Source organism: Phoenix dactylifera, chromosome 2, assembly GCF_051530095.1.
Source record: "Phoenix dactylifera cultivar Ajwa chromosome 2, Ajwa_hap1_PhDact_Kaust_v1.1, whole genome shotgun sequence".
NCBI lineage: Eukaryota > Viridiplantae > Streptophyta > Magnoliopsida > Arecales > Arecaceae > Phoenix > Phoenix dactylifera.
The window spans coordinates 51,711,083-51,735,883 of NC_143191.1; the positions used below are offsets into that span (position 1 = coordinate 51,711,083).

Sequence of the window (24,801 nt, forward strand, 5' to 3'; positions counted from 1 at the left end):
GAATGAATAAATAATTTTATTTTCAAATCCTCTCCTACAGGATTGTATTGAGGCTCACATCCTGCCCCACCACAAATAATGGCGTCGGATGAAACCAGCATCATCTCTCGCAGGGCTAAAACCAAATTTCCTAGCATCCCTTCAATTCTTTTCTATTTATGCCTATCTGTTGGTGGCTTTGGCTTGCAATGTACTAAGAGGTTCATGCTCTGATAGAACACGAAAAACCCTTCGAAACCATGGCACCACATGTCAGGACAATCTCAATAATAACAATCAGGAGATCAGGGTATTAAATGGGACAAAAAGAATTAAAAAGAAAAAAAATCCTAAAATTTACATACCCCTGGTGGGCATTCGATCTTAGAAAAGAACAGGCTATTGATGAAAAACATCACATATGACACCTTCAGCCAAAGAAGGTAGGCTGACAACCTGTTCACAGAAAAAGTGAAACGGTTCTGCCAGTAGCCTAAATTGCATACAAGCAGGTGTTGATGCTTCAGGCTAACCCAGCAGAAACCTGAATACATCACTTAATGAAATTATGCCTTCAACACGCTTGCTTCCAGCCTCGACAATAACGACACGCCGCACTCCTGAAATCAAGTAATATGTGGAACTAACACATGATACCTCAAATAAGAAAACTAGTATGAGAACTGATCATTACCAGGATTTGCCAATCGCTCCATCACTTTCTGCAGAGGATCGGAGCGGAGACACATCTGGCATCTCTGCCCATTGAAAATTCCGTATGGAGAATTTGCATCTTGCCCAAGTTGCAGTGCCTAAATTTAGCAGAGCATAAGATGGTCTCAAGAAAAAAGAAGACAGGTACCAAGTAACTGAGATGAAATTCACTAGAATATGCAGCATGCTCCAAATCACATGCTGTGGCCATACTCAATCCACATCAGATACTGAAGCATCAGATACATCAAGGATACATGTCAGAGACTTATTCTATATCCTTCTAAAAAATTAGAATAAAAACAAAAAAGGCTTCGGATACAGGAAACATCTCGGACGTGCCAGGGATGAGGGCAGTTTTTTTTTCCTTCTGTTGACTGTTAACCTTAAGAGACATGATATGTATCAGACATCTGATGTTTATGTTATTCTATGAAGATTGCTTTATATAGTACAAGCTGAGAATGAAGACCAAATGGTGCATGGATGTCCATGTTATGTTGGTGTGTGAGCAATATTGCTGTAATAACAATTTCTTTGTTGTCATGTCTCAGATGCATAGAATACTAAGCTATCAAAATTGTCATATCAATAAACCTGTATCATGTCATATCTATAATCTTTATCTCCTAAGTGGACATTGTAAGGTTTTCAACATGAATGATTTTTTTATCTGATAACTTTATCCTCTTCCAGAGCAACTTCTGAGCTCCCTGGAATAATCTCTTTCCTGACAATACTAGTTACAGCACCCAACAGAATGAAAGATGCAGTCTCCAGACTGTCCTACTTAAGTGATGAGGATATCTATGCCCAAAATAGCCTTGACAACAAAAATATCATTGAGTGATTAGATATATCTAGAGGCCACTACCAATAATTAACCACTGAAATATCTGACTATAATACCTCGGCATATTTGATGGCTAGATATGTTCTGAGGTAGTTTACCCTGCCTGATACAAGCTTATCCATAGAATACCAAGCCAAAAATAAATAGCCATCGTAAGGAAATGTAGTTTATGCTGATGTTCCAGCACTTTGTTTTCCACAAGCATCCACAGCTCCAAGACAACACTGCAGCCTGATTTTGCAGTCTTACACAATCAGCTTTCAAATTTCACCTGTCTGTGGCAATCACAGTTTCAATTTTCCAAGCAAAATCCCTTCATGAAACCCACTCTACAATGTTTTCAGCCATCTTCCAATTTTCTGAACAATATAGATCAAGGATGTTTTGAGCCACTCCTGACTTCTTTCCACAGATATTCCCACTAAATTCGTATTCCATGGATTATTTTTTCATTCTATATTCTCCTAAGCTTCCTCTATATTCTGGTTTAAATTTCACCCGTATCCTAACAAAATCCACATGCAAGCATGTATGGACATTTAATGAAAATGTGCTGTCCACAAAATTAGATCGTATAAAAAAATGCCCTTCAAGCAACTAATGCCCTGTATGCATCTTCATAGAGTTAATACAAAGAGAGCTTTACTTTTACCTGATGAACACTCATTTCTTCAAGGCGAATATATGCATAAGCTCTGTCTTTAGCCAAAGCCGTGATGTCACTATAGACCGAAGCAACAGAACCTTACTTAGAAACCACATATAAGGAACATCTGAATCAGTTTAAAGCATATAAAAAGACGGAAATATAACATACCTTCTCGAATATGTGTCCAGCAATGAGTCATTGTCATCAACTATAGGTATTGAACTAACTCGGGCTGAAGGCAATTGATACAAGAACAGGCGTAAGACACTTCATAGAAGAATTGATTAATTTCACAGAAAGCACAAAATACTAAAGCCAATTAATATATGCATCATTAAATTCTCAATTGCTTCTTGGAAGCATAAAGAGAGAGAATCTCTACATGCTTCAATTAAATATGTAATATCAAAATCAATCAACATAGTTGCAGAAAAATATGCATTTACCCAGTAGTGAAAAGATAATATCTTCATTAATCAAGAAGGGATAACATAATAAAAAGCTCCATTCCTTTGTCATCATCACTCCATCTAGGAGCTGTCAATAGCAACTATCCAGCACAGCGCAAAGCCCAACATGCTAACTACTACTCACTTTAGCCTCTGACTTTAGTCTAGGGCCAAATGAAACATTAAGGTCTGCTTGGTTTCCATAAGAATGAAATTTTAAAAAAAAGAGAAATTAGTGGAAGAAGATAAAATGCAGGAAAAAAAATTAGGTATTTTCTCATGTTTTGTTGAAGTAATAAAATTGCATAGAAAATTGTGGAAAAGTGGATAAGATATTATCATATCTGCCTACTTGTCATTTTCGTGTCACTTAATACTTTTCGAGAATGAAAACTATAAAAGGTTTGGTAGAGAAAATTTTGGCATTTATTTTCTTACTGAATTTTCTTTTTAGCATCAAATAATGGAAAAGAAATCCCTCAAAAACAAACTTTCTCTCCTTTCACTTTCTCAACAAACAGAGCCTTAGGTTTAGAACTTAAATTTTTATTCTTACTGAATTTTCTTTTTAGCATCAAATAATGCAAAAGAAATCCCTCAAAAACAAACTTTCTCAACAAACAGAGGCTTAGGTTTAGAACTTAAATTTATATTCCTTTTCCATATCTAATGATTGTTAAACGTTAAAATGGTCAGTTTGAGATCAAGCTGTATCAGTGTCCTAGCAAATGATGGTTAAATGACTAGGACAAACACATCTTTTGAATGTATTAGAAGCTACTCACTGACAATTTTGGAGCAAGTTTAATGGTTTAAAGGTGTCGTGACAGAATTAAGGACATAAATATCTATTTGGCTTTATTTCGTAATAGGTGATGTTGTTATCTTATACATGGTTTATATTCCCTCAAAATATAAGTCACCGTAGCCCATATATTAGCAGAAATGTCATCTGCAAGCGACTGGAGAAGAATGATATAAAATATTCCCTTTTTTTCCTTCAAGTATGGTGGATCTAGATCTCCATATTCGTTAGAAAAGTAAAATTTATGGCTTGAGAATTCAACCCTACCTAAATTATAAAAAAAACAACCAAATCATGAGGCCATAATTTTCTTTAGAATTGAGCAACAAATCAGGTCCAACCATTTGTGGTTTGTCCATAAATTTGTTGTCATAGGAAGAGATCTCGGCACAAAAACATGGTGATGATATCAACACACTAGGACCCAATACAATATGCTGGCTTGCAGAATCATTTAGTGCACGTGTCATGGGATGTAGTAAGTAAGATCCACATCAACCCCATGCCTCATTGAAAGCAACCGAAAACTATAGAATCAAGAATAAGACTTGAATCTGGGATTAACGTCTGCATCTCTAAAAATCAAACACAAAATACAATGAACCAAGAAGGGGTAGAGAACAATAGGCCGGCCTGGATATTTTGTCGGATAAGCGACCCTTACGAGTCTTGAGCATGCCTGGTGATAACCCTGCTAAATTTGATGCTACAGAAAAGCGGGGCCACTGATGCTCTTTTCATCTCATCCCCCAAAACTAATCCTAAACAAGTCAAGAAATGAGTATATCCTCTTTTCTTATGCATCTACTTCGAAAAAATAAACTTGTATCTAGGACACACAAAGACACACACAAAAAGAAAAGGTAAAAGCAACAGTAAGAAGTGAATAGTTCTCATTACAATCTCGCAACTGTCTGATAATATTTTACAAAAACTTATAATATTTCACACATAAAAAGAATTTAAGATTAGAATTATAATTGAGCATTCGACACTAAAAAGGTCGTAGAGAGGGCAAAATTGAGTTATGATCACGTAGGTTTACGATGCAATGGACATGACAAAAAATTTTCAGCAAATATTACTTCAAACCATGAGAAACACAAACAGATTGAAGGTCAAAGATGCCATGATAGAACCAAATAGAACCTACAATCCATCTCAGCATAATAACATGTATAATGTCAACAGGTCATGAAATTTCTTTTCGCTGCAATTGGTAATAATACTGCAAACATACAAAAGCATAATTATATCCAAGCACAAAATTACACAAATAAAACAGACGGAACCCATAATCTATTGCAATACTGGATCCTAATATAAGTTTACAACAAGCAGTAGGTAAGGAACTGTGAGTCCACCTTTAACCAACAAAGAGAGGGCAGAGCTTAGCGATGCATTCGGTCTCAACATTTCTAGTGGACGGCCATTTGGATCGCCAATTTTTGGAACCCACGTACCCAAGGGAATTGTGCAAACTGGTAGTTGTAGAACAGGCAAAGAACTAGAAGAGTATTTAAAGTGCCTGCAGATGCCTGGAAATGTAAAAGTGAACTACTAAGCACACTCAAATGGCTAAAAATATATATAGTAAAATAGTGTTGCAGGAATGCCAAGTGGTCATGACCATGGGAAAGTAAAGTACACAGCTTACATTTTAGAATTCCAGAAAGAGAAGCCAGATGCAACAATTGTGGAAATGATCCATCCTGTGATGATGAATGGATGATTGGAACGGTAGCTACTTCATTTTGCAAAATCTTTAACGCTACATCTTTCAAGGAGTCGTAAGGACCAGCCTACACATGCCAAACCTCCCTGATAAGTTTTCAAAATGGCATTTTACCATATATAATGACAATGGCAACAAACTAAGATACTAATAAAATCAAAAATCCAAAGTAGATATTCACTAGCAGCAAAATGAAACATTCAGAGGAAAAAGGAAAAAAAATGCAGGAAACAGCACTATGAATCATCCTAATTCACATGTTACACTGACAAAAGATTCATAGTTTTGGAACATGGTATTCTGCACAAGAACAAGGATCCTCCTCATCGTACATGTATATGAGTTTAATTTTTCAGAAATAATGCCACTAATTATTTCAGCTACTGTTGTCCTACAGTTTCTCCCAGAAGTTATTTTATGTATACTTCATTGTTATTTTATGTATACCTCATCTAAACAATCTAGTTCAGATTCACGAGTCTATCGCCTTTTTTGACTGAAAAAGGGTATATATCTGAATGTTTTTCAGACCTAAAAAGAGACCCCAATGAAGAATTTTACAGCGGAATGGGCAACAAATCTATGTGGAGGATAATCTAATCCCTTCATTCAAAATGTATCACAAGTGGTTCTTTAAAGTTTTATTCATATTTCAACAGAGTAACTCCATGTTTCTTCAAGTCATTACAGCAATAAAAAAAAAAATGTAAGCTAAGGTCATCCACCAAGATACCAAAATGATTTGATTAAGTTACAATTTATTTAATTTCTCCCTTCTTCCTCCTGCATGGAAGATTCTAAAGTCAAATCCAAGCTGTCTCAAGTTTGATTTTCCCCCATGACCATGAATTTTTGATCAAACATATATTCTCTCTTTTGATTTTATAAATTTAAAAAAAAAAAATTCAATCTCCATATGCTAGTTGGGCTATCAAGGGTCCACTTGTACCATTATGTTACCCAAATTTGTTTACCTCCTTAACATGCACATCAAATTGCAATGCAACAATATTAATTAAAAATCGAGAAGCTAAAGAGGCAGAACCACATTAAGTAAGAAGCGTGTAAAAAAATACATGTATCAGATGCCGTTCACATGGTCTCGCATGTCCATCCATTTGCCTATCAAGTAGTTGTTTTCCCTCTTTCCAAGCAGATATTGTATGAGTTTCTAGCTCTTCCTCTGTTAGATTTGAACCATGACTTCCAAGCTGCAATCAGCAACACATTAACGCACACTAGGTACAGAATAGGAAAGAAGAAACAAACAATAAAAAAAACAAAAACTTGCTTTGTCTGTTTGTTCAAACAAACTGTACAGTATAAACTGGGCATTGCTTCAATTGTAATTGAACAATATATTTCCCCTTTAGGGAAGCAAATGTTCATCCAATGAGAACAAATCCAGGGTTAGAATGTAAAACTACTTAATAAAAGAAAGGAGAACTATTCCCACATTTGCAATTTAAACCCATCTAACTAGTAACCACCAACTCCATGATTTGTTCATCTGTAGCCAAACATAAGATACAAATTTGATGCCTTCATCAAGAGGGCAAGCATCATCTGCTAACCAGTAAATTGCTAGGTAAAAGTACGATCTCTCTCACGGACTAAACAACCTCCTCGATGTCACATGTTAAACACAATTAACAAGAAAAGGACACCAGTATTCCAGACCTACTCCATTCATGCACATTCAGAATATACTGGGTATATGATGTGAACATATAAAGTTGGCAAACTGTTGCATACAAACCTCTCTTAGAATTAATATGAAATCCAATGCACTGAGTACGCCAACAAATTGACCCCGGTAGAAGTCCCACAGAGGAGCCACAGGAATTCCCTGAAAATATCTTTATTTCAGAAAAAAAATATAACCAATAATCAACATATAAATACTGGCTTGAAAGGGAAAGAAAAATGCATATATATAATTTCAGATTTCTAGTTAGAGAATTAAAGGAATCTCGCTTGACATCAAAGATTATTGTCAAAGGCGTGCCTAGGAACAAGGTGCATGCAAAGCCCAGCTCCTGCACCTCACCTACCCCAAGGCAAGGCCCCTTCGCTTAGATGCTACAAAAGCAGGCCTTTTTTTAGCGCCTTGAACAAAAGCCCGTCCGATCACTTTTAAATCTCAGCCTTTAATTATATCAAAATTTGGGGACTTATGGCCAAAAGAAGAGAAAAGATATGAATGCAGAATCAAGAGAAAGGTGGATTAGGTTCAACCAAGGGTTCTTCTCCTCTTATTCTTATTCTTCTTCTTCTTTAGTTGTTGCTGCTGTTGCTCCTTCTCTTCTTCTTTAGCTACAGATGAAGATGAAGCCGATGTTGCACTTCTTGTTGATTTGGATGATTTTTAGGGAGTAGGACTTTTATGATGCCTTATAGTTTAAGATCACATTTCATGATCAATACCTTAGTCTCTTTGCATTTGCATCTTGGAGTCTCGGACAATCGGATTTACATGTTTGCTTTCATGTTTTGACTTTTGAGTTTAGAAAATTGATCTCTGATCACTTGAACTTTCTCGTGGTTTATATTTTTATGTAGTTCAGTGGTTTACACTTGTTAGTAGTACCATCATCGTTGTTTTCATATCGTGATTATTGTCTGAAGTTTTGATATTTGACATGCCATGTCTAATGCTTCGTTTATTTGTATTTGTTTCATCAAATGGTAATTCATTGTTAAATGTGTTTAGAATCGTGTATTCACTATTATTGATATTGATATTGATATTTTTGCACCTCACTTTGTCAAGGCGCACACTTTGCATTGCCCATTATGCCTAGGCTCCAAGAGACCCTGTTGCCTTAGTATGCCTTGGGTCTTTGACAACTTTGGCTTCAAAATGGATCTCTAGAAACATAAAAACCTCAAAGTTAACAAACACTGTCACACCATCAACATGGAACCATGCTTTGGAAAAATTGGGGATATGAAAAAGTTGTTCATGATGGATGGAAGTAATTATGTATACAAGAAGCATGAAACATCATCTACGGGCTCATAGAAAATCATGACATGTCAACTTTGCTGATATATAAGAAGGCCAAAACAGGTATAGTTTGTTTCAAAACTTCTCATTCTCTGGTGATACCCCAGGTCATAAAATGAACGCCCACCGAATAGCAACAGTCGAGAAATGTGTTCATATGTTCAGTAGAAGTTGAATCAAGTCAATCAACAGATCATTGCATCATGCAGATCAAGGTATGTTCCATTCAATTGGAAGTGTGGAAACCATCACAGACTTCAAATTTTACTCTATCCTAGAATCAGCCTTGCCAGAACTCTTCCCTTTCAAAACCCCACAGCGATCATAAGCAAAGAGACGGGGCATGTAAGGAAGCTGACACAGATTGCCAACCTTTCAAGAAGGAAAAAAAATATGGTACCGAAAACTTTTGGAGTGAAAATACCTGTTCATAGAGGATATGAAAAGCTTGCTTCACAGGCAAATTAACATCAAGAGCAATGACCTAAAATTATACATTCATGTTTAGTCAGTGGAAAAAATGCCACCAGAACAAAAATATATTCTCCAATAATTGTTCAGGCTACTTAGAAAAGGTAAAGCATCCATACCTTGCCTGACTCCGGAAGCAAATCATAAGCAGTATGCGTAGACAAGAATAAAGAAATGCGATGGCGCGAAATCTGTATATCAGTCTCTGAAATCCTATGAGTTGCCTCCTGCAGGGCACCATCTGACAATGTCACCTGCTTGGTACAGCAAACATGAAAATGCTACAGAGAGGAAACATCCAGTAACATCAAGTGCACCATAATCAACCATTATATATCTTTAACAAAACTTCTACTCCAGTTAAGCAGAAAAGTTTTTACCATGAATAGAAAAAAAAAGGTTAAACAGATTCAAGGAATACATTGGGTTCCCTCCGACAATGAGTATTTACTGAAAAATGAAATCAACGAAAATTTTGACTTTCCCATTCAAAAAGAATCAATTGATAGGGCCCCATATTTTCATGGCTATTAGTAATAAAAACTTTAGCTTACTTTATTGTATTTTTTTCTTTGTGTATATCTTTTAAGTATATCATTTCTCTTTTTTTCCTTGGGTAATAGACTCTATTTTATTGTATATAGCAACAAATGTTTTATCTTACGACTAACTGTACTCCTGGATTGCCTTTTTTTGCTTTAGAAACATGGTGAACTATTTAGGCTACATGTTGAGGAAATTTATTTTTACTAAGCACAAGGGGCTTTGTCTTACAACTGGATACACAACAAAAAATTAGTATTAGGATCCTGCGATGGCAAGCATCTAATACGTGAATTCTAGGTAGAACAGTAAAATGATTGCCTTTTGATGCTTAAAATGCCATTACTCAATTCTAGCTAGCTAGAGTTCATTTCATTATCTTCATAATTTCCACCGGGATGGTTGAGAAGTCAAAAGTAATCAAAGGAGAATTCCATAAGACACAAATAGATGGGACAATAAGGGTAGAAATGGAATATTATCACACAATGAAATCAAGAATACTTTAGCGGATAGACCTAAAATTAACTCTCCAAGCATGTCCTAAACCAAGACAGAGTTGAAACGTCAAAACATTTCTTATCATCTTGAATCCAATAAATGGCCCAAAGAAGAAACACACTCTTGTGCATGTGATGACTGTCTGCAGTTTAATACAAGTAAAGTCATGTCCAAGTGCCCCTATTTAAACCCATGTGTTCAAGACAAAATCATCCAAAATCTCAAAAGCTAGTACTTATTGGCAAAAAGTTTCACATTTCAAAATGGAATGTTTCATTTAGGTGAAAATTGACTACTGATGAGCAACATAAACGATTCGCTTGGGAGGACTATATGTAAATGAACCACACATAAATCATTTGCTGGTTTTGGGCAACAGGGATTATAAATAAGGATTCAATGAATTTTTGGACTATAATGACAGCCAGGCCAAATTGAATAAATAGCTAATTCATATTATTTTTCCAAGCATAGAGGAAGAACATCAAATGTTACGAGCAACTTGGATAGATTAAAGTTGTCATAAATAGGTTGGAGATAGTGCCAGAGAGAGATGCATTAGAACTAGTTTTCCAAGATTTTCAAAATTGCCTTTACTCACAAGGCACCCGTTCAAAGCGATTTTATCACTAGTCAAGTAATATACAGATACATGCAGAGAGAAAAGAAACGGTTGGCAAGATAACATTGTTATGGAACATATATTGTCAAAAAGATGTTAAAATCAAACTACTACAAATTCAAATTTAGGTATGTGGATATGGTTTAGACTAACATAATTTACAAACTCTTATAATGAAAACACAGAAATATAAATTACCTACATAGTAATCACCTGATGCTCAAACTATAACCATTCTGCGAGCAAGAATTAACCTAAATATATGCCACAAAAAGCTACTTTTTAAGTGCATGCTAGGCTGCCCTAAAAGTGGCCAAAGTCACTTCCAGAAAGTGGCATTTGGTCACTTTCACATGTTTGGTTGCGAAAATGAAAATTTAAAGTCATTTTGGGCTTAGAAGTGACTTTGGGTGAAATAACTAAAAAGGATCAAAAGTGGTTGTGGCCCCATTAGGTTCCAGAATTACTTTCACAACAGGTGTGAGGCGCAATGAGGCCACTCCCACTTTTCCCCCACTCTCCCCTCACTTTACTCTCTACTCCACTACCATCACCGCCTTCAAGCCCTAGAGGACCCCTACAACCCTCCAGAGTAGTTCCACCCTCTCTAGGCCCAGATTGCATGTCTCCGACCTCATCACAACTCCCCAGCCCCCCGGCTCCGCCCCCCACCCCCCCGGGGGCTCCTCTATGGTTCACTTTGCCCCTCTCCAGTGGAGATTGGTCCTTGTCAGTCCCAATCATCTGCCTTGCTGCACCTTCTTCAAGCTCGACTGCATTATTGTCCTCCATCATCCAGTCCAGCTCCAGTAGATGGTGATGGGCTGTAGGGTAACCAGCATCATTTTTGCCCCAGCTCAACCTTTGTTTGTAACTTCCGTCCATCTTGGTCTTGTGATTTTTCTCCAAATCATGGTAAGAAGGTCCATGGATTTGTGGATCTGTGGTTTTCCCTTCCTGTTGATACTAGGATTTTTTTCTTATGGCTTTATGTCCTCTATGTGCTCAGAGAAATCCTTTGACTCCTCTCACCGAGCCTCAGATATGTTGGATTTCTTGCGTTTGATACCATCGATTATGGAATTTAGGGTTTTCCTTTCCCATTGATGATAGGGTTTATGCCTTATTCGAAGGGAAATCCCTTGATTCAGGCCACCCAACCATGGATTTGCTTGATTCCTCTTGTTTGAAACCATGGTATTCAAGGTGTAGGGTTTTCCCTTTGTTCATTTATGGTTCATTGATTTTCTGGTTTTTGTGCCAAGGGAAATCCCTGATTCCTATCACTGAGTCATGGTTTTGCTTGATTTCTTGTTGTTGAGTCCATGGTGTTCAGAATCTTGGGCTTTCCCTTTAAATTGATGTGTGGGTTTGTGGATTTTCCTATTTGTCCCCCAATATGCCCCGGTAACTCACTTCTTCATAGCATAGAAGTTCTTGATTTGCTTCTAATAATATGCTAGGGTTCCAAAAAGATTAAAAGATCATAAAGCTGGCTGCCATCTATTGACCAAAAGGTAATCTCACTGCATGGATTCAACCAAGGTTGGAGGTACCGTCCTGAACCACCCCGTTTGGGGCATACCAAGCCATACCGGAGGCTAGCCAGGACCGTTCCGGCCTTTAGATCGAGAAACCAGCAAGGGAGGGGGAGAGGGAGAAGAAAAGAGAGGAAAAAAAGAGAGAGGGAGGGAGGATGAGGAAGAGCGGGGAGAGGCTAACAGAGCGCGAGAGAGGCAGAGGGAGGGGGGAGAGAGGGCTTTCGAAGCTCTCTCTCCTCCGCGTTGCCGGAACAGGGGCAGAGCCCCTATCTTGTTTCGCCGCCCTCTCTCCCTCTCCCTCTCCCTCTCCCTCTCTCTATTCACCTCCCTCTCCCACTCCCTCCCTCTCTTTTCCTCTCTCTCCTTCTCCCTCTCCCACTCCCTTGCTGGTTTCCCTGTCAGTACATACCTTAAAAGTTAAATATCACTAGATTCTGATATTTTACATAAAAAATATTTGGTGCACTGCAGTTTAGATTAAACAAAGAAGAAGACAAAAGAAATATGTCAGATCCTCTTGCAATCTAAGTATTCTTTGTGCTGCAACCAGACCTAGGCTGTAATCTTACAACAAGACCTAGGCTGTAATCTTGCAACAAGCCTTTCTTTCGTCATACAAGTTTTACTTGTGTGTGTATAACCATAAGCAAAAATTACTGTGTCCTTACCACATGCTGAAAGGCCTCATTGTCTACATCCATGTTCATTCTGCTGCCAGGTGTTCCTGGGCTCAATATTGCAGGTACAGGATCAGGCGCCCTGGTCAAGAACAAAGTGTTCACTATCCCATAGCTCCCTGTCGCACAAGGTTGCCTTTCATCATGCCGCCATTCTCCATCAACATAGAATTTGTACTTCATGTCACAGAATATAGTGAAAATTAGATTCTGATATTATAGATAGCACAATACTATTTATTGCAGAATGAGCAGCAAAAACATGAATTGCACAGAAATATTATATGCAAATACTATAAATGCTTATAAGAATATGGGCCCTGAATTTGTACCTAACAACAATGTGGTTCAAATATTTACAGAGAGGATGTGTGCATAGTCTACATGAATGCTACAACAGAATTACTAGGGTTGCCTACATAAACAACCAAGAATAAAACTAGGATATCGAGCAAATAATCAGCCCAAGTTACACAGCTCAAGACAAGTCTATTATTTGTGATATAAAACTCAAAAATGGAGTAATTCTAGGGAAAGAAACGTTATTTACTATTGATAATGATAATCACACGTTCACAACAGTAACAAACAACAACAATAATAATGGAAATGAATTGTAGGATTACCTCATGCAAACCAGGTGTCAAACTGCAAATAGCCTGAAATACCGTAGGACAGCCCTCTACTGGGGACATTGGTAAATGTTCAGACCACCTGAGGCATACATTCGAACAGAATTATCAGATAAAAATTAATACTAATACAGAAGCAACCAACCTAGGAAGTGCCGTAATAGCATTAAACCATCTTAGTTACTAGCAAGATAAGCGGGCATTGTCTCCTTGGCTGAATGCTTGTATCAATCATGAGATGGACACCTTCTCACTAACAAAGACTAGGTCATTAATGTGCATGCAAAGCACGTGCCATTAGGCAGGTTCCATCTAAGCATAATAGCATTAAAGCATCTCAGTTACTAGCAAGATAAGTGGGCATTGTCTCATTGGCTGAATGTTTGTATCAATCATGAGATGGCCACCTTCTCACTAACAAAGACTAGGTCATTAATGTGCATGCAAAGCACGTGCCATTAGGCAGGTTCCATCTAAGAGCTGAGCCATAACTCATTAACAACTATTATTACGAGTTGTAAAGAAAATTATGAACATAAGAGAAAGTTAATCGTCTCATCTGACAACAAATCAATTACCAAATATAAACATTCGTTCCAGCCAAGAAGATTTAAAGTTGACAATTATTTTATATAGATGAATAGTGAAACTGACAAATGATCACTGTCATTTCCATCAATAATTGCTGGTACAGACTTATGACAGCTAAACAACAATCTTTAAGAGTCTGCTATTTGTATGAAATAATGTAATGGGAGGCCTTCAAAGTTGTTGACTTGTTGTAATGCCAAAACCTCAGGACAGGCATTCTTATGTTAAACCTAGATCATTGCTAAATATAATTCATATACTGTTTACTAAAACTTATTTTTAAGAATATAGTCTTGCTTTAGGTAGATATTTGGCTTGAATGGTGATGGCAGTATATTTGGTCATTGGGAAACACTGCTATTTTTGACATTTTCATTTTCTACCTTACTAAAAAAATCAGTCAAATGTTCATTCTAATTGTAGAAATACTTAAAATTATCGGCCTTAGATTACTCAAAAAAAAAAAAGAACATATACTTTAGTAAATAATGAGATGTTGTTGTTGCTTCTTTACTATTCTTCATTATTTTTCATTTTAACCATAGCAACACCCACTACTATAGTTACAATTTTATTTTTAAAAACATATATTGTTTTGGATAAGCAACAATTATTGTTCTTATCAAGGCTCGCAATTTTAGTTCAGACCCCATATCGGTACTATCCTATTACAGTATCAGTACGTGGTTCAGTATGGTACAGCTCAGTGTGCCAAGTAACGATATCATACGGTACAACATATAGTTCTGTACCAGTATGGTACGCTTGGTACGGTATGGTACCGACCGGTACAGCAAACCTTAATTTTTATTGAAAGAAAAACTAATGATTTTAAGGACTTTGGTTGTTTCAGGAAAGCCAGAGACATAAGAAACAATCATGGAGGAGGTTGGAGGGGATGGATGAGAGAATTGGTGCAAGAAAATACGAGATATTATATATATAGACAAAGAGAGGATTAGAAGTGTAGGATTGTCCATTGCCTTTGTTAAAAACAAGGTTTGGAGTACCACAATATGGTGCTGTATTGATCATGTTTCGGTACAATAGATAGCATGGTCACCCCCATGTCTACTCATGATTCAACCAAGGTTTGAAATACTTTGGTATAGCATAGCACATGCTCGATACACCTCAGTTCAAAGAGTATCCTACCACAATACGGTCAGTTTTTCGAACCTCGATTAAAATCTTTATCACACCTTCATGGATGAAGTTTTGATGTTTGGCTGGTCATGCATGCAGGTGTATCACAACCTTGTGCACGATGGAGCTAGAGAAGCTGGCAGCATATGTAGAAGAGTATGCAAAGAGAAAGGTGAAGCTCCTCGACTTGTCCTACAATGACATCTACTTTCACGACAAGAGGATCAAAGACATTGAGGCCTATAAAATTCTTCTCATGCCTATGAAATTAAGTTCTAAAGTTAAAAATTACCTGCTAACATTAATTAGCTTGTCTAATGTGAGAATAATATACACCACATGCCATGCAAGATATGCAGTAGTAGCTGACCCTAACAAAAAAGGAGAACCCAGTGCAGTTCTCTATCAATTACCTACCCCATTTTATTTTAAATTTTTTGTCTCAATAAGTCTAGCTATTTGGTGCCCTGCATATACAAGAAATGATAATGCTAGAGCATAGTCTTATCCTTCTAGGACAAAAGTCTATTTCACTATTATATCCCAAAGAAAGGATACCTAGCTTTTTCTTACCATTCATAAACTACCCATCCTTAACTCTCTCTTTTTGTATATCTATATTTATGTATGCGTAAATGTACACATATAAATATTTTTTTCTTATAATATCTCTTGCCTTGGTCCTTCCCACCCTAAGCCAAAATCAGTGGTGGCATATTCGGAAAGAAGGATAGTGGTAATGGCGAAGAGAATGGTGATGATGACAAAGTTGGAGACAAAAGCATGGTTCGTGGTGATAGAAAAATTGATGAAGGCAGCTGTCTGTAGGGGTTGGAAATCAGCAATGTGGTTGATGGTAGTGGCGACTTTCAAAAGGATTAGGCGACAGCAATGGGGAGTTAGGCACATAGTTACCATGAGAGGAAATTATTGCGAGAAACATTAATTGAGTGGCAAAAAGCTAATGATTAAGAAATTCCCAATTTAGGAAATATGAAACAAAATTCTTAAACAGGAAAAATTAAAAATATACCTATACTACTATATAACATGAACTCCTACGATGTATCCGTGTATGAGGCATGTTTGACCATTTGTGTTTCCTCATTGCACTATTTCCTATAACCATTTCCTATATAACACATTTCCTCCCCCTCCCCTACTTTACATTTTTACCCACAAGATCAAAGATTCAAGTCCTTCTTCTAGAAATCAAAAAACTTTTAGCATTTATTTATTGTTTATTTATATAAATTTTATTCTTAAATAAAAATAAGATGTGCATCGCACATACCACATTCTAGTGCAAAAAATATAAAAGTTCTCAAGAAAAATCACTAAATGAACTTGTTTTCATTGAATTCTCATTAGCTTCTCAAACATGGGGTGATTTAATAGTAACAACGAACTTAATACATAGAAACCACTCTTTTCAATTTTTCTATTTGCTATATTTCATTCTTATATAAGAAAAAGACAAAAAAAGACATGGCATACCATAATAAGAGTGATTTTATCACATCCATCAAAGAAATTATTTAAACTCCTTATCCACTCAGAGTCCTAGTTCTGGTGATTTTTCCTCTGTGTTATTCTCACAACGTTTCCTTGGACACTTGATACGCACTTTGGAGTATGTATACCAACACACCAAATCTGTTTCCAGATTCAATTTCTTGGAAAACTATCATGGAAGTGCGAAATCCATTTCTCGTAAATATTGTTTGGAGAGGACAGGGACAGTGGGAAGTTTGAAGACAACAATGTTGTCGGCAGCATTGAAGAAGTTCAAGAGGGCAAAGATGATGGTGAGTTTGGAGAGGGCAACCAACAAGGCAAGATTGGAGGTGGCAACAACATCAACAGTAATTAGGGATGGCAATGGGGCAGTCATGGATTGAATAAACCATTACCCATACCCGCCCCATAATTGAGAACCACGTGCTATTACCTGCCCCATCCCTGCCTCAAGGTGGGGTGGGCAAGTAGACTTAGATAGTGCAAGCTGGGACAGGCTAGGGCGAGTAAAGCTGCAAAAATCATTATTTTGCATACAAATCAAACAAATAAAAAAGAATATAAAAGTAAATCTTAGTACTTCACATAACATTAAACAAAGTAAGAATTGAAGACATAAAAAATAAGAAACCAAATTTTAACAATAATAGAAACAACAAACAGAAATATTATCCTTTACAAAGTATAACATCCCTTAAATTAAGAAAATCAATCAACTAAATAAAAAACTAACAACTAAACATGTATGTTGTAGCCTTTCACATGATTGATCTTTCTCATGATCAAGCCAAAATTTTCTTCTCCATTATCATCATAATCAAGCAACTAAGCATGTATGTTATAGCCTTTCATATGATTAATCTTTCTCATGATCAATCAAAATACTTTCTTCTCCATTACCATCATAATCATCAAGGCTTATATATGATCAAGTCGGGTGAAAACATGTCCCATTGAAGTCGGGCCGGATCGAAACCCAATGAGATGGAGTAAATTACTGCCTCTAACAGTGATGGAGGTTGAGTGCGCATCGGAGGAAGATAAAAAGCCATGAAACAAGGGAACACCACTCACACTGATGTGGTCTTTGTCGACAACAAGATCAACAAGGGGGTATGTGGCCTTGACAACATTGAAAATAGGGCAGGCCGCAAACTAGATAATCCATCTGAGGTTGATGACGATGCCACCATTCTTGTTGGCAATGGTGGCGTCAATGGGTCCATGGCAATAGAGAGGCAGAATAAGAAGGGCGAGAGAGATTAAAGAAACTTATGAGTAATGGGCAATTTAGAAATTAATGGAAAGTTTTGGATGCTTTGTTTTCCCTTAAAGGTATAAGAGTTCATACATCTGAATTGAATATGCTTTCTCGAGAACTAACAAAAGCTAATGACAACTTGTGATAAAACTATAGGTGCACAGCTCATGGGGAGAGGGGGGGAGGGAGAGAGAATGCATTAATAGCTATGAACAACTTATCCATAATACAGATGTAATAACCAATATATCTTTGGAGGCCATGGAAGTTAAAATAGGCACCTAAAGTCAGCATAAGATTATGAAAATGTCGTCCATCTTTAAACAATTTAATCGAGATAGGAGCTTCAAGAACGACCCACATTCCATGGAGTAGAAAATTCTTTTAGCTGAAAAAAAAATCTACTAATGTTTATGATCAATTTGCCCCTGGAGGAGTGAGACAAATGCTACTACTGGAACTACGATGGTTGTCCCATCAAAGCAATGAATTATGAATGTCAGCGAATCATAAATTTCCTTATGCAGCCTATTCAAATAGTTGCCTGCAATTCATATGTCTATCAATCATCAATATCAAGCCTCTGGTCAGACACTTGACGAATGAACAAATTTTTTGAATTGCATATGCAAAAGATGGATAATAGTTGCAGTACCTCCCGGAGATGTTTATTATAGGTTTTCTCGTATATTGTGGTTTTATTAGTGAGAGAGCATTAAAAATGCACGTCTCTTATGTTAATCAGTTGTTTGTCGTGTACATGTACAGTAGTTAAGTTCTAGCTTAGTATTATTTCACATTATAACATTCACCTCATAACAACTTTCAAGTGATTTCAGAAAATGCACGTAGAAATGGTATCACATTTTTAAAGCATGACTCTTACCTAAATTAAAGCTACAGCAATATGCAACTGAAAGATACACATAAGATACACATGATAAGAGGGAAGACAACCAACAACCATTAAATGAAAACAGTAGCTGAAATATGTAAAACAAAACAAAGAGCAGTGTCATGGATAAAGGAATAAAACATGGATAAAGGAAAATGTAGTTAAAGAAAAAGAAACTACAGAATATACCTTGTGAAAGACCCAGTTAGGAAAACCCTTTTCCCACCATACGGCCACACAAACCGTGTCGGAACTAGCGTAATACCTGCAAGTCCACTGGGCTCTTGCGGTGGATCCATCCCCGAAGAAAACATTTTTCTTCAAATCCTTCCAGAGAACTACCCCAAAAAAGATTCCTAATAACTTTCTTAGGTTACTTCCAACTCCAACCCAAGAGTGCAATCTCTAGCCTTCACTTAAATAACGACCTTCAATATTTCCCTTCGCCACAAAATCTCATGGAAGTCGTGGGAAGAGGAGAGCATGTCCCACTGCACCAAGAACACAACACCAACAAAAAAGAAAAAAAGAAACCCTAACCTTAATTTAAGCTTCTTCCTGCAACGGGATCCTCCACAGCATACGCAGAGGACCCCTCAGTGATCACACGTTCCGAGCCAGGAGATGGTAAACGGCCCAACGAAGCATGAAATCACCACAAGCTCCGGTCAAAAAGATTTTTTCCACTAAAATCTCACTCCTCCGACCAGTTTACAAGAAAAGAAATCTCAAATTCTACAATCCCACCAGAATCACCACCTCCAGATCTTCAAATTTCCACGTCCTCACCCCTCCTCAGATCCCAAACCAACGCTAATCCAAAATCCCCGTCAGCAGACCCTGCAATTCGCGCCCCAATCAATCCCAAAACAAGAAAACAAACAATCAAAAGAAAGTTCAACCCAGAGCGAAGGAAAAGAACAAGGAGAAGAATCTCAGAAACCTAATTTCTGGCAGTACAGGAGATTCCGGGAGCCGTCAGAGACCAAATCCAGAACCCTAACCCTAGGGAAGAGGGCAAGAAGAGAAATCTTACTGCATATTCTTCGTTCCTCACGGATACGAGCTCGAAAATCCAAAGGAAACGAGAACGACAGAGATGAAGAGATTGGAATCCAGACGAAAAGGGAGAATTAAAAGAGGTTGGGGAGGAGAGAGAAAGAGAGAATAATAAAAAGAAAAATTCCAACGAAACAATATTCCCGGCTCTTTCTGTGGGTTTTTTTTTCTTTCGTTGATGGAAACGGGCAGTACAGGGAACAGCGGTCGCGGCGAGGAGATCAGTGCCGCGGATATCGAATCGTACGGTGGATGTACCGTTTTCTCTGTGGGCCCCGCGGATATGAGCTCCCGGGCAGGTGACCGGACGTAGCTGACCGAGATTCCCGGGCACATGGGCCCCTTTCCATGAACCCGGCTAGCCCGGCCCATTCACGGCCCAACTGGTATGTGTAATTAAAATTTATATAATTAGATTTTGTTTGGGATTTAGGGTCATGTTAAAGGAGCAACCAGCCTTTTATCATTCAAAAAAAAAAAAAAAAAAAAGGAGCAAACAGCCTGCTAGGTTCTATACTTTAAGAAAATTTACATGCATAATTAGATTTTTGGCTTCCGCACTACGAAATTCTATACTATATCCGTATAATTCTTATTTTTGAATATAATCTATTATTAGCAATTTATATTTATGTTGTATGCCCGTGGCGACGGTATATCATGTTGAAGGAATTAGGTTATATCAAAGTATACTGCAATTCATTATTTCTTACTCAATCATAGATTTAATATTTTTAATCTTTTAGATAGGTTTTAAATAAAGAAGACAAAAAAAAGAAACTTGTTTGATGCGTTTAATTATGTTGTTATTTTAGATACTCAAATCTTTACATCTATTAAATAGATGGACAGGAGAAAATTTGACTCTCCTCAAAATTTAAGAAAAATAGAAGACAATTTATAGAAAATTTATCTGACATATCAAAAAAAAAAAAACTAAAACTTATCTAAATATATTAAAGCCATCTACTGGATGATCAAGAAAAAACTTAACCCCTCTCCAAAATTCAAGAAAAATAGAAAAAAATAGAAAAATCCTCTAAAATATTAAAAAAATATAAAATCAAAGTTTCTAAATATATCAGAATTATCTAAATATATTATATTTGTGAACCAAATAATTCTTTTATAATTCAATTAGCATGTAGGAAAGGAAATATTATTTTGTTTTAAGAAAGTACTCTTAAGATATTATTTTCTCACTAAAAAATATTTTTCTTTTAGAAAAGTAAGAATATAAACTTATTTTCTAAAAATTATTTTCCTTTTAAAGAAGTACGAATCTAAACAAATTATAGAAAAATTGAATATAACATATCATAAATTTACAATTAGCTCAACTCTTCTTAACATATTATGTTCCTATTGAAATTTATTTTTCTTTTAGAAAATTATTCTTAACATATTTTGTTTATATTAAAAATTATTTTCCACAAAGAATTAGAAGAAAATTCATAGAAATTGTTTTGAAATATCTAGAAAAATCAAAAAAAATCAAAAGATATCTAAATATGTCATTATCTGAAAACCAACCAAGCATGTTATAACTAAATCATCATATAGAAAAATTATTTCCCTTTTAAGAAAGTATTCTTAGGATATTATTTTTTATTAAAACATATTTTCCTTTTACAGACATATGAATTCAAAATTATTTTCTTTTAGATTAGCACAAATTCTTAAAAAATAATGGAAAAATCTAATATGCCATATCATAATATATTATGTTCCTATTAAAAATTATTTTTATTTTAGAAAAGTAATGTTGTTATATTATTTTCAATCAAAAAATATTTTTTTTAGGGAAATACAGGTTCATATAGGTGTTATCTAGCTGGCAGTGTGAGGATGATGACTCACCATATTAGAGTTCTTAGTTGATAAGCCATCAAAAAAAAAAAAAAAAAACATGAAAACCAACCAATAAAGTTATTTAAATATGTTATATTTGTGAACCAACCAAATCCGAAATAACTAAATCACGAGAAAAAAAAACATGAAAGGAAAAAATATTTTTCCTTGAAAAAAGTATTCTTCAGATATTATTTTTTTGGCAAAAAAAATATATTCATTTAGAAGAGTACGAATTTGAAATTCAGAAAAATTCTAAAAATCATAGAAAAATTGAATATACTATATCATAAATTTCAAATTAATTGGATTTCTTAGCATATTACTTTTATACTAAAACTATATTTTGGAGTCCATATAGGTGCTAGTTAGTAAGCGCAGGTGATGGTAAAGATGATGGCTCATTGTTTTAGAGTTCTTGGCTAAGAAACCATAAAAGAGAGAGAGAGGGGGAGGAGAGGGGAAAGCCATTAAAAGTCCATTAAGGCAAGCACTTCTACTTCTTCATCATAGGCTAGTTGATCAATATATGCTATAGGTTTAGCAAAATTTTCCATGGGTTTCATCAGGTGACTTATAGATAAGTTCCTCCAAATACAATAGTTCGAGCCACTGGTAGGGCATCTGTTTGTAAAGTAACCATACTTGTGACATATGAAACATCGAACTTGTTCCATTTCTTTCATAGAGAGTACTGCTTTGTATCTTTTTATTTTTTTTATTCTGTATGGAGCAAGCAATTGGACTGAGATGACCAATCCGACCCTTTGGCTCCAAGAGCTAGACGGCTAGCCAATGGGCCAATAGCTTTATCTGATTGCAGAGCTTGATGAAAGGCCTCATCAAAAGTCTCTAAGTGATGCAATGCTAGCTCAACTTTTTTGTTAACTCGTAGGCCATGCTGGGATCTTGATGTATGGTGTTCATCATAATAAATAATCCCATAACTTGTAATTAATTAATTAAACTGCTCAATGTATTCAACAATTGTTATATTTCCCAAGTTAAGTTGTATAAACCTCCTATAAATTTGATTGCGATATTTGCAAGTATGTACTTCTCTTTTAGCTTCTTGTGCATAGCATCTTAGATGTTAATAGGTTCATCATAAGCACAAGCATAATATTTGACAATCTTCCTCTAACTGTTAGCTTGGTTTTTGAGCTTGTTTTGATGACATGCTTCATGGGTTGATAAGCTTATATCAATCAAGATAATCTTTAATAGATATAAGTCAATCAATAAAAGCGTCTAAATCCAATGTGTCAACTTATCAAGCTAGTAAAATCCCTAGCACATGGACCAAATGATTTGGAATCAATCCCTCCTTTACTTTAAAGTTGGGGATTTCCTACAAGCCCTTTTATTAAAAAAGAACAAAAAAACTCATGCAAAAACTTACAAGAGCAAGGAAAGATGTTACTTCATATTATCTTCATGGGATCTATGAGATGGTTATGGAAGAGTTGCATTGACCAAAACCTTATGCAATTAAATACAAACACAAGATAGTATAAACCATCCCAAGTTGCAATAAGCACAATTAAGGGACTCAACTTGATGAGGAGATATGGTGCTAATGGTTTAGATAAGGATAACAACATATCAAATCTTGAGATATACTGAACTCAACCCCATGTTATGACAATACTTCTTGACTCATACCTACCCATGGGTGGGTTCCTTGATCCTAGCCATTCATTTGACCCTTATCGAATCTATTTTGCAAGATTCAATTCTCGATGGATCTAACTTGATATGTCAAATCCAATCCTTACTGGTTCTTGTCCATAAGGATTTAAACAAATGTTGCTAAAAAAAATATCAATGAAGAAAATTTTTATCCAAGATGACAACATAAGCCAACTTATATGGTTTTGATCCAAATAGAACTATACATTTTATGTCACTGATTGGATCAAAGCTGTAAGCTATACATGATTCATTTAAAGTTCAGGTCAGAATGTTTGACCCATATATATTTGACAAATATTGTCGACCCAAGCTGACCAAAACAAGGTGGAATTTGGCGAGCCCTCTTAGTTGCGGTAATTTTTGCCACCATAAAAAGGTTGATATATAAGGTTACTGCTTAGCACAATGATAAAAGCTTCGGTTGACAAGTACAACAATAGCATAGAGTCTTGAAAAAACCATTTAATGTAAAAAAAAAAGTGCCAAAGGTCAAGGCTGTCCTAGTTAGCCCCTCCCTAGAATCTAGATCGTTGGATACATAACTAGGTAATGGCCATAATAATTAAGAAAAAGCTATATCCTAAATATTATTTGTCACTTTTTCAAACAGAAAAGCCATTTTTTTGTTCAAACTATCAATATCTCTTAAATAAATAGTAGCAAAAATCGATTAGATTTTTACAAATTGGTCCTTAAATTCTATCATATTTATATATTAATCCTTATTATGTTATATATTTATATTTTAAGACTTGGAAACTTGTAATTTATTGTTCACACATCCATCAAGTTAAGTTAACAGGATGATAACAAAATAATCTGTTTATACTTAACATCATTAATCTCATATATGTTAAATATTTTTACTTTTAGTATGTACACTTAATCGAGTCTCAAGTTATGTCCTCCTAGCATTGGTCCCCAAGGGAGAGGGTGAAGTAGAGATGAGGGCAAACAAGGGAGAAAAAGCAAACTCTCTAGCCATTAATTAACATTTGGTTAATGAAAACTAGCTAAAGGACTGATTTGTACAAATAAAAAAAATAAAATGATTTTTATATAAATATGTAAGGATAGGAATTAACATTCAAATATGAAATATTTCAGAAACTAATTTATATAAAATCCTTTCTTTTTTGAAACATTAAGTAAGACAGGACATTAGTTTTATTTTATCTTTCTTTTTTGTTTTGATCATTTCACTCATTTATGTATTGCCAATCACAAGCCAATTAGACCATTCAAGATCTATCAACATTTTTATTTCAAAGTTTTAATTGTTAGAGTAATTCAATTTAAAATTATCAATTATTTTATGGAAATATCATTTTATTTTATTTGGTGGTACATTATTTTTGTTTAAAAAACATTAATTTTATTAGGTAGTGAGGAAGTAAAATTCATGTTACCAAATAAATAATAATATAAGAAATAGAAATATAAAAATTCTAAAAGGTATTCCAGTGCACAAGACTCTCACCACTATGAAATTTGAAAAGGTCGGATAATATAACTGTTGCACGAAGGCTAAAGATACGAAAGAACTAAGTTATTATATTTTTCAATGTACAAGAATGGCTAAGTTTTGAATTTGTTTAAATATA

General features: G+C 35.6%; 1 protein-coding gene across 4 annotated transcripts; it reads right to left on the reverse strand.

Annotated features, from left to right (window-relative positions):
* Positions 1-252: 252 nt before the first annotated feature.
* SNF4 (sucrose nonfermenting-like protein) lies at positions 253-19,844 on the reverse strand. Of its 4 annotated transcripts, none has more exons than XM_008815147.6 (14): positions 19,629-19,844; positions 18,782-19,432; positions 13,176-13,263; positions 12,541-12,726; positions 8,785-8,919; positions 8,619-8,678; positions 6,944-7,033; positions 6,261-6,395; positions 5,107-5,251; positions 4,814-4,987; positions 2,364-2,427; positions 2,199-2,268; positions 674-791; positions 253-599 (listed from the first exon to the last, which is right to left on the reverse strand). In XM_008815147.6, the coding sequence occupies exons 2-14, from the start codon at positions 18,904-18,906 to the stop codon at positions 508-510; spliced, it is 1,482 nt and encodes a 493-aa protein (XP_008813369.1). In that variant the 5' UTR covers positions 18,907-19,432; positions 19,629-19,844; the 3' UTR covers positions 253-507. The 4 variants fall into 4 exon arrangements, with proteins under 4 accessions (XP_008813369.1, XP_008813368.1, XP_008813370.1 ...); XM_008815146.5 differs by having other exon boundaries at positions 19,536-19,822; XM_008815148.5 differs by having other exon boundaries at positions 8,785-8,892; positions 19,536-19,808.
* Positions 19,845-24,801: the final 4,957 nt, after the last annotated feature.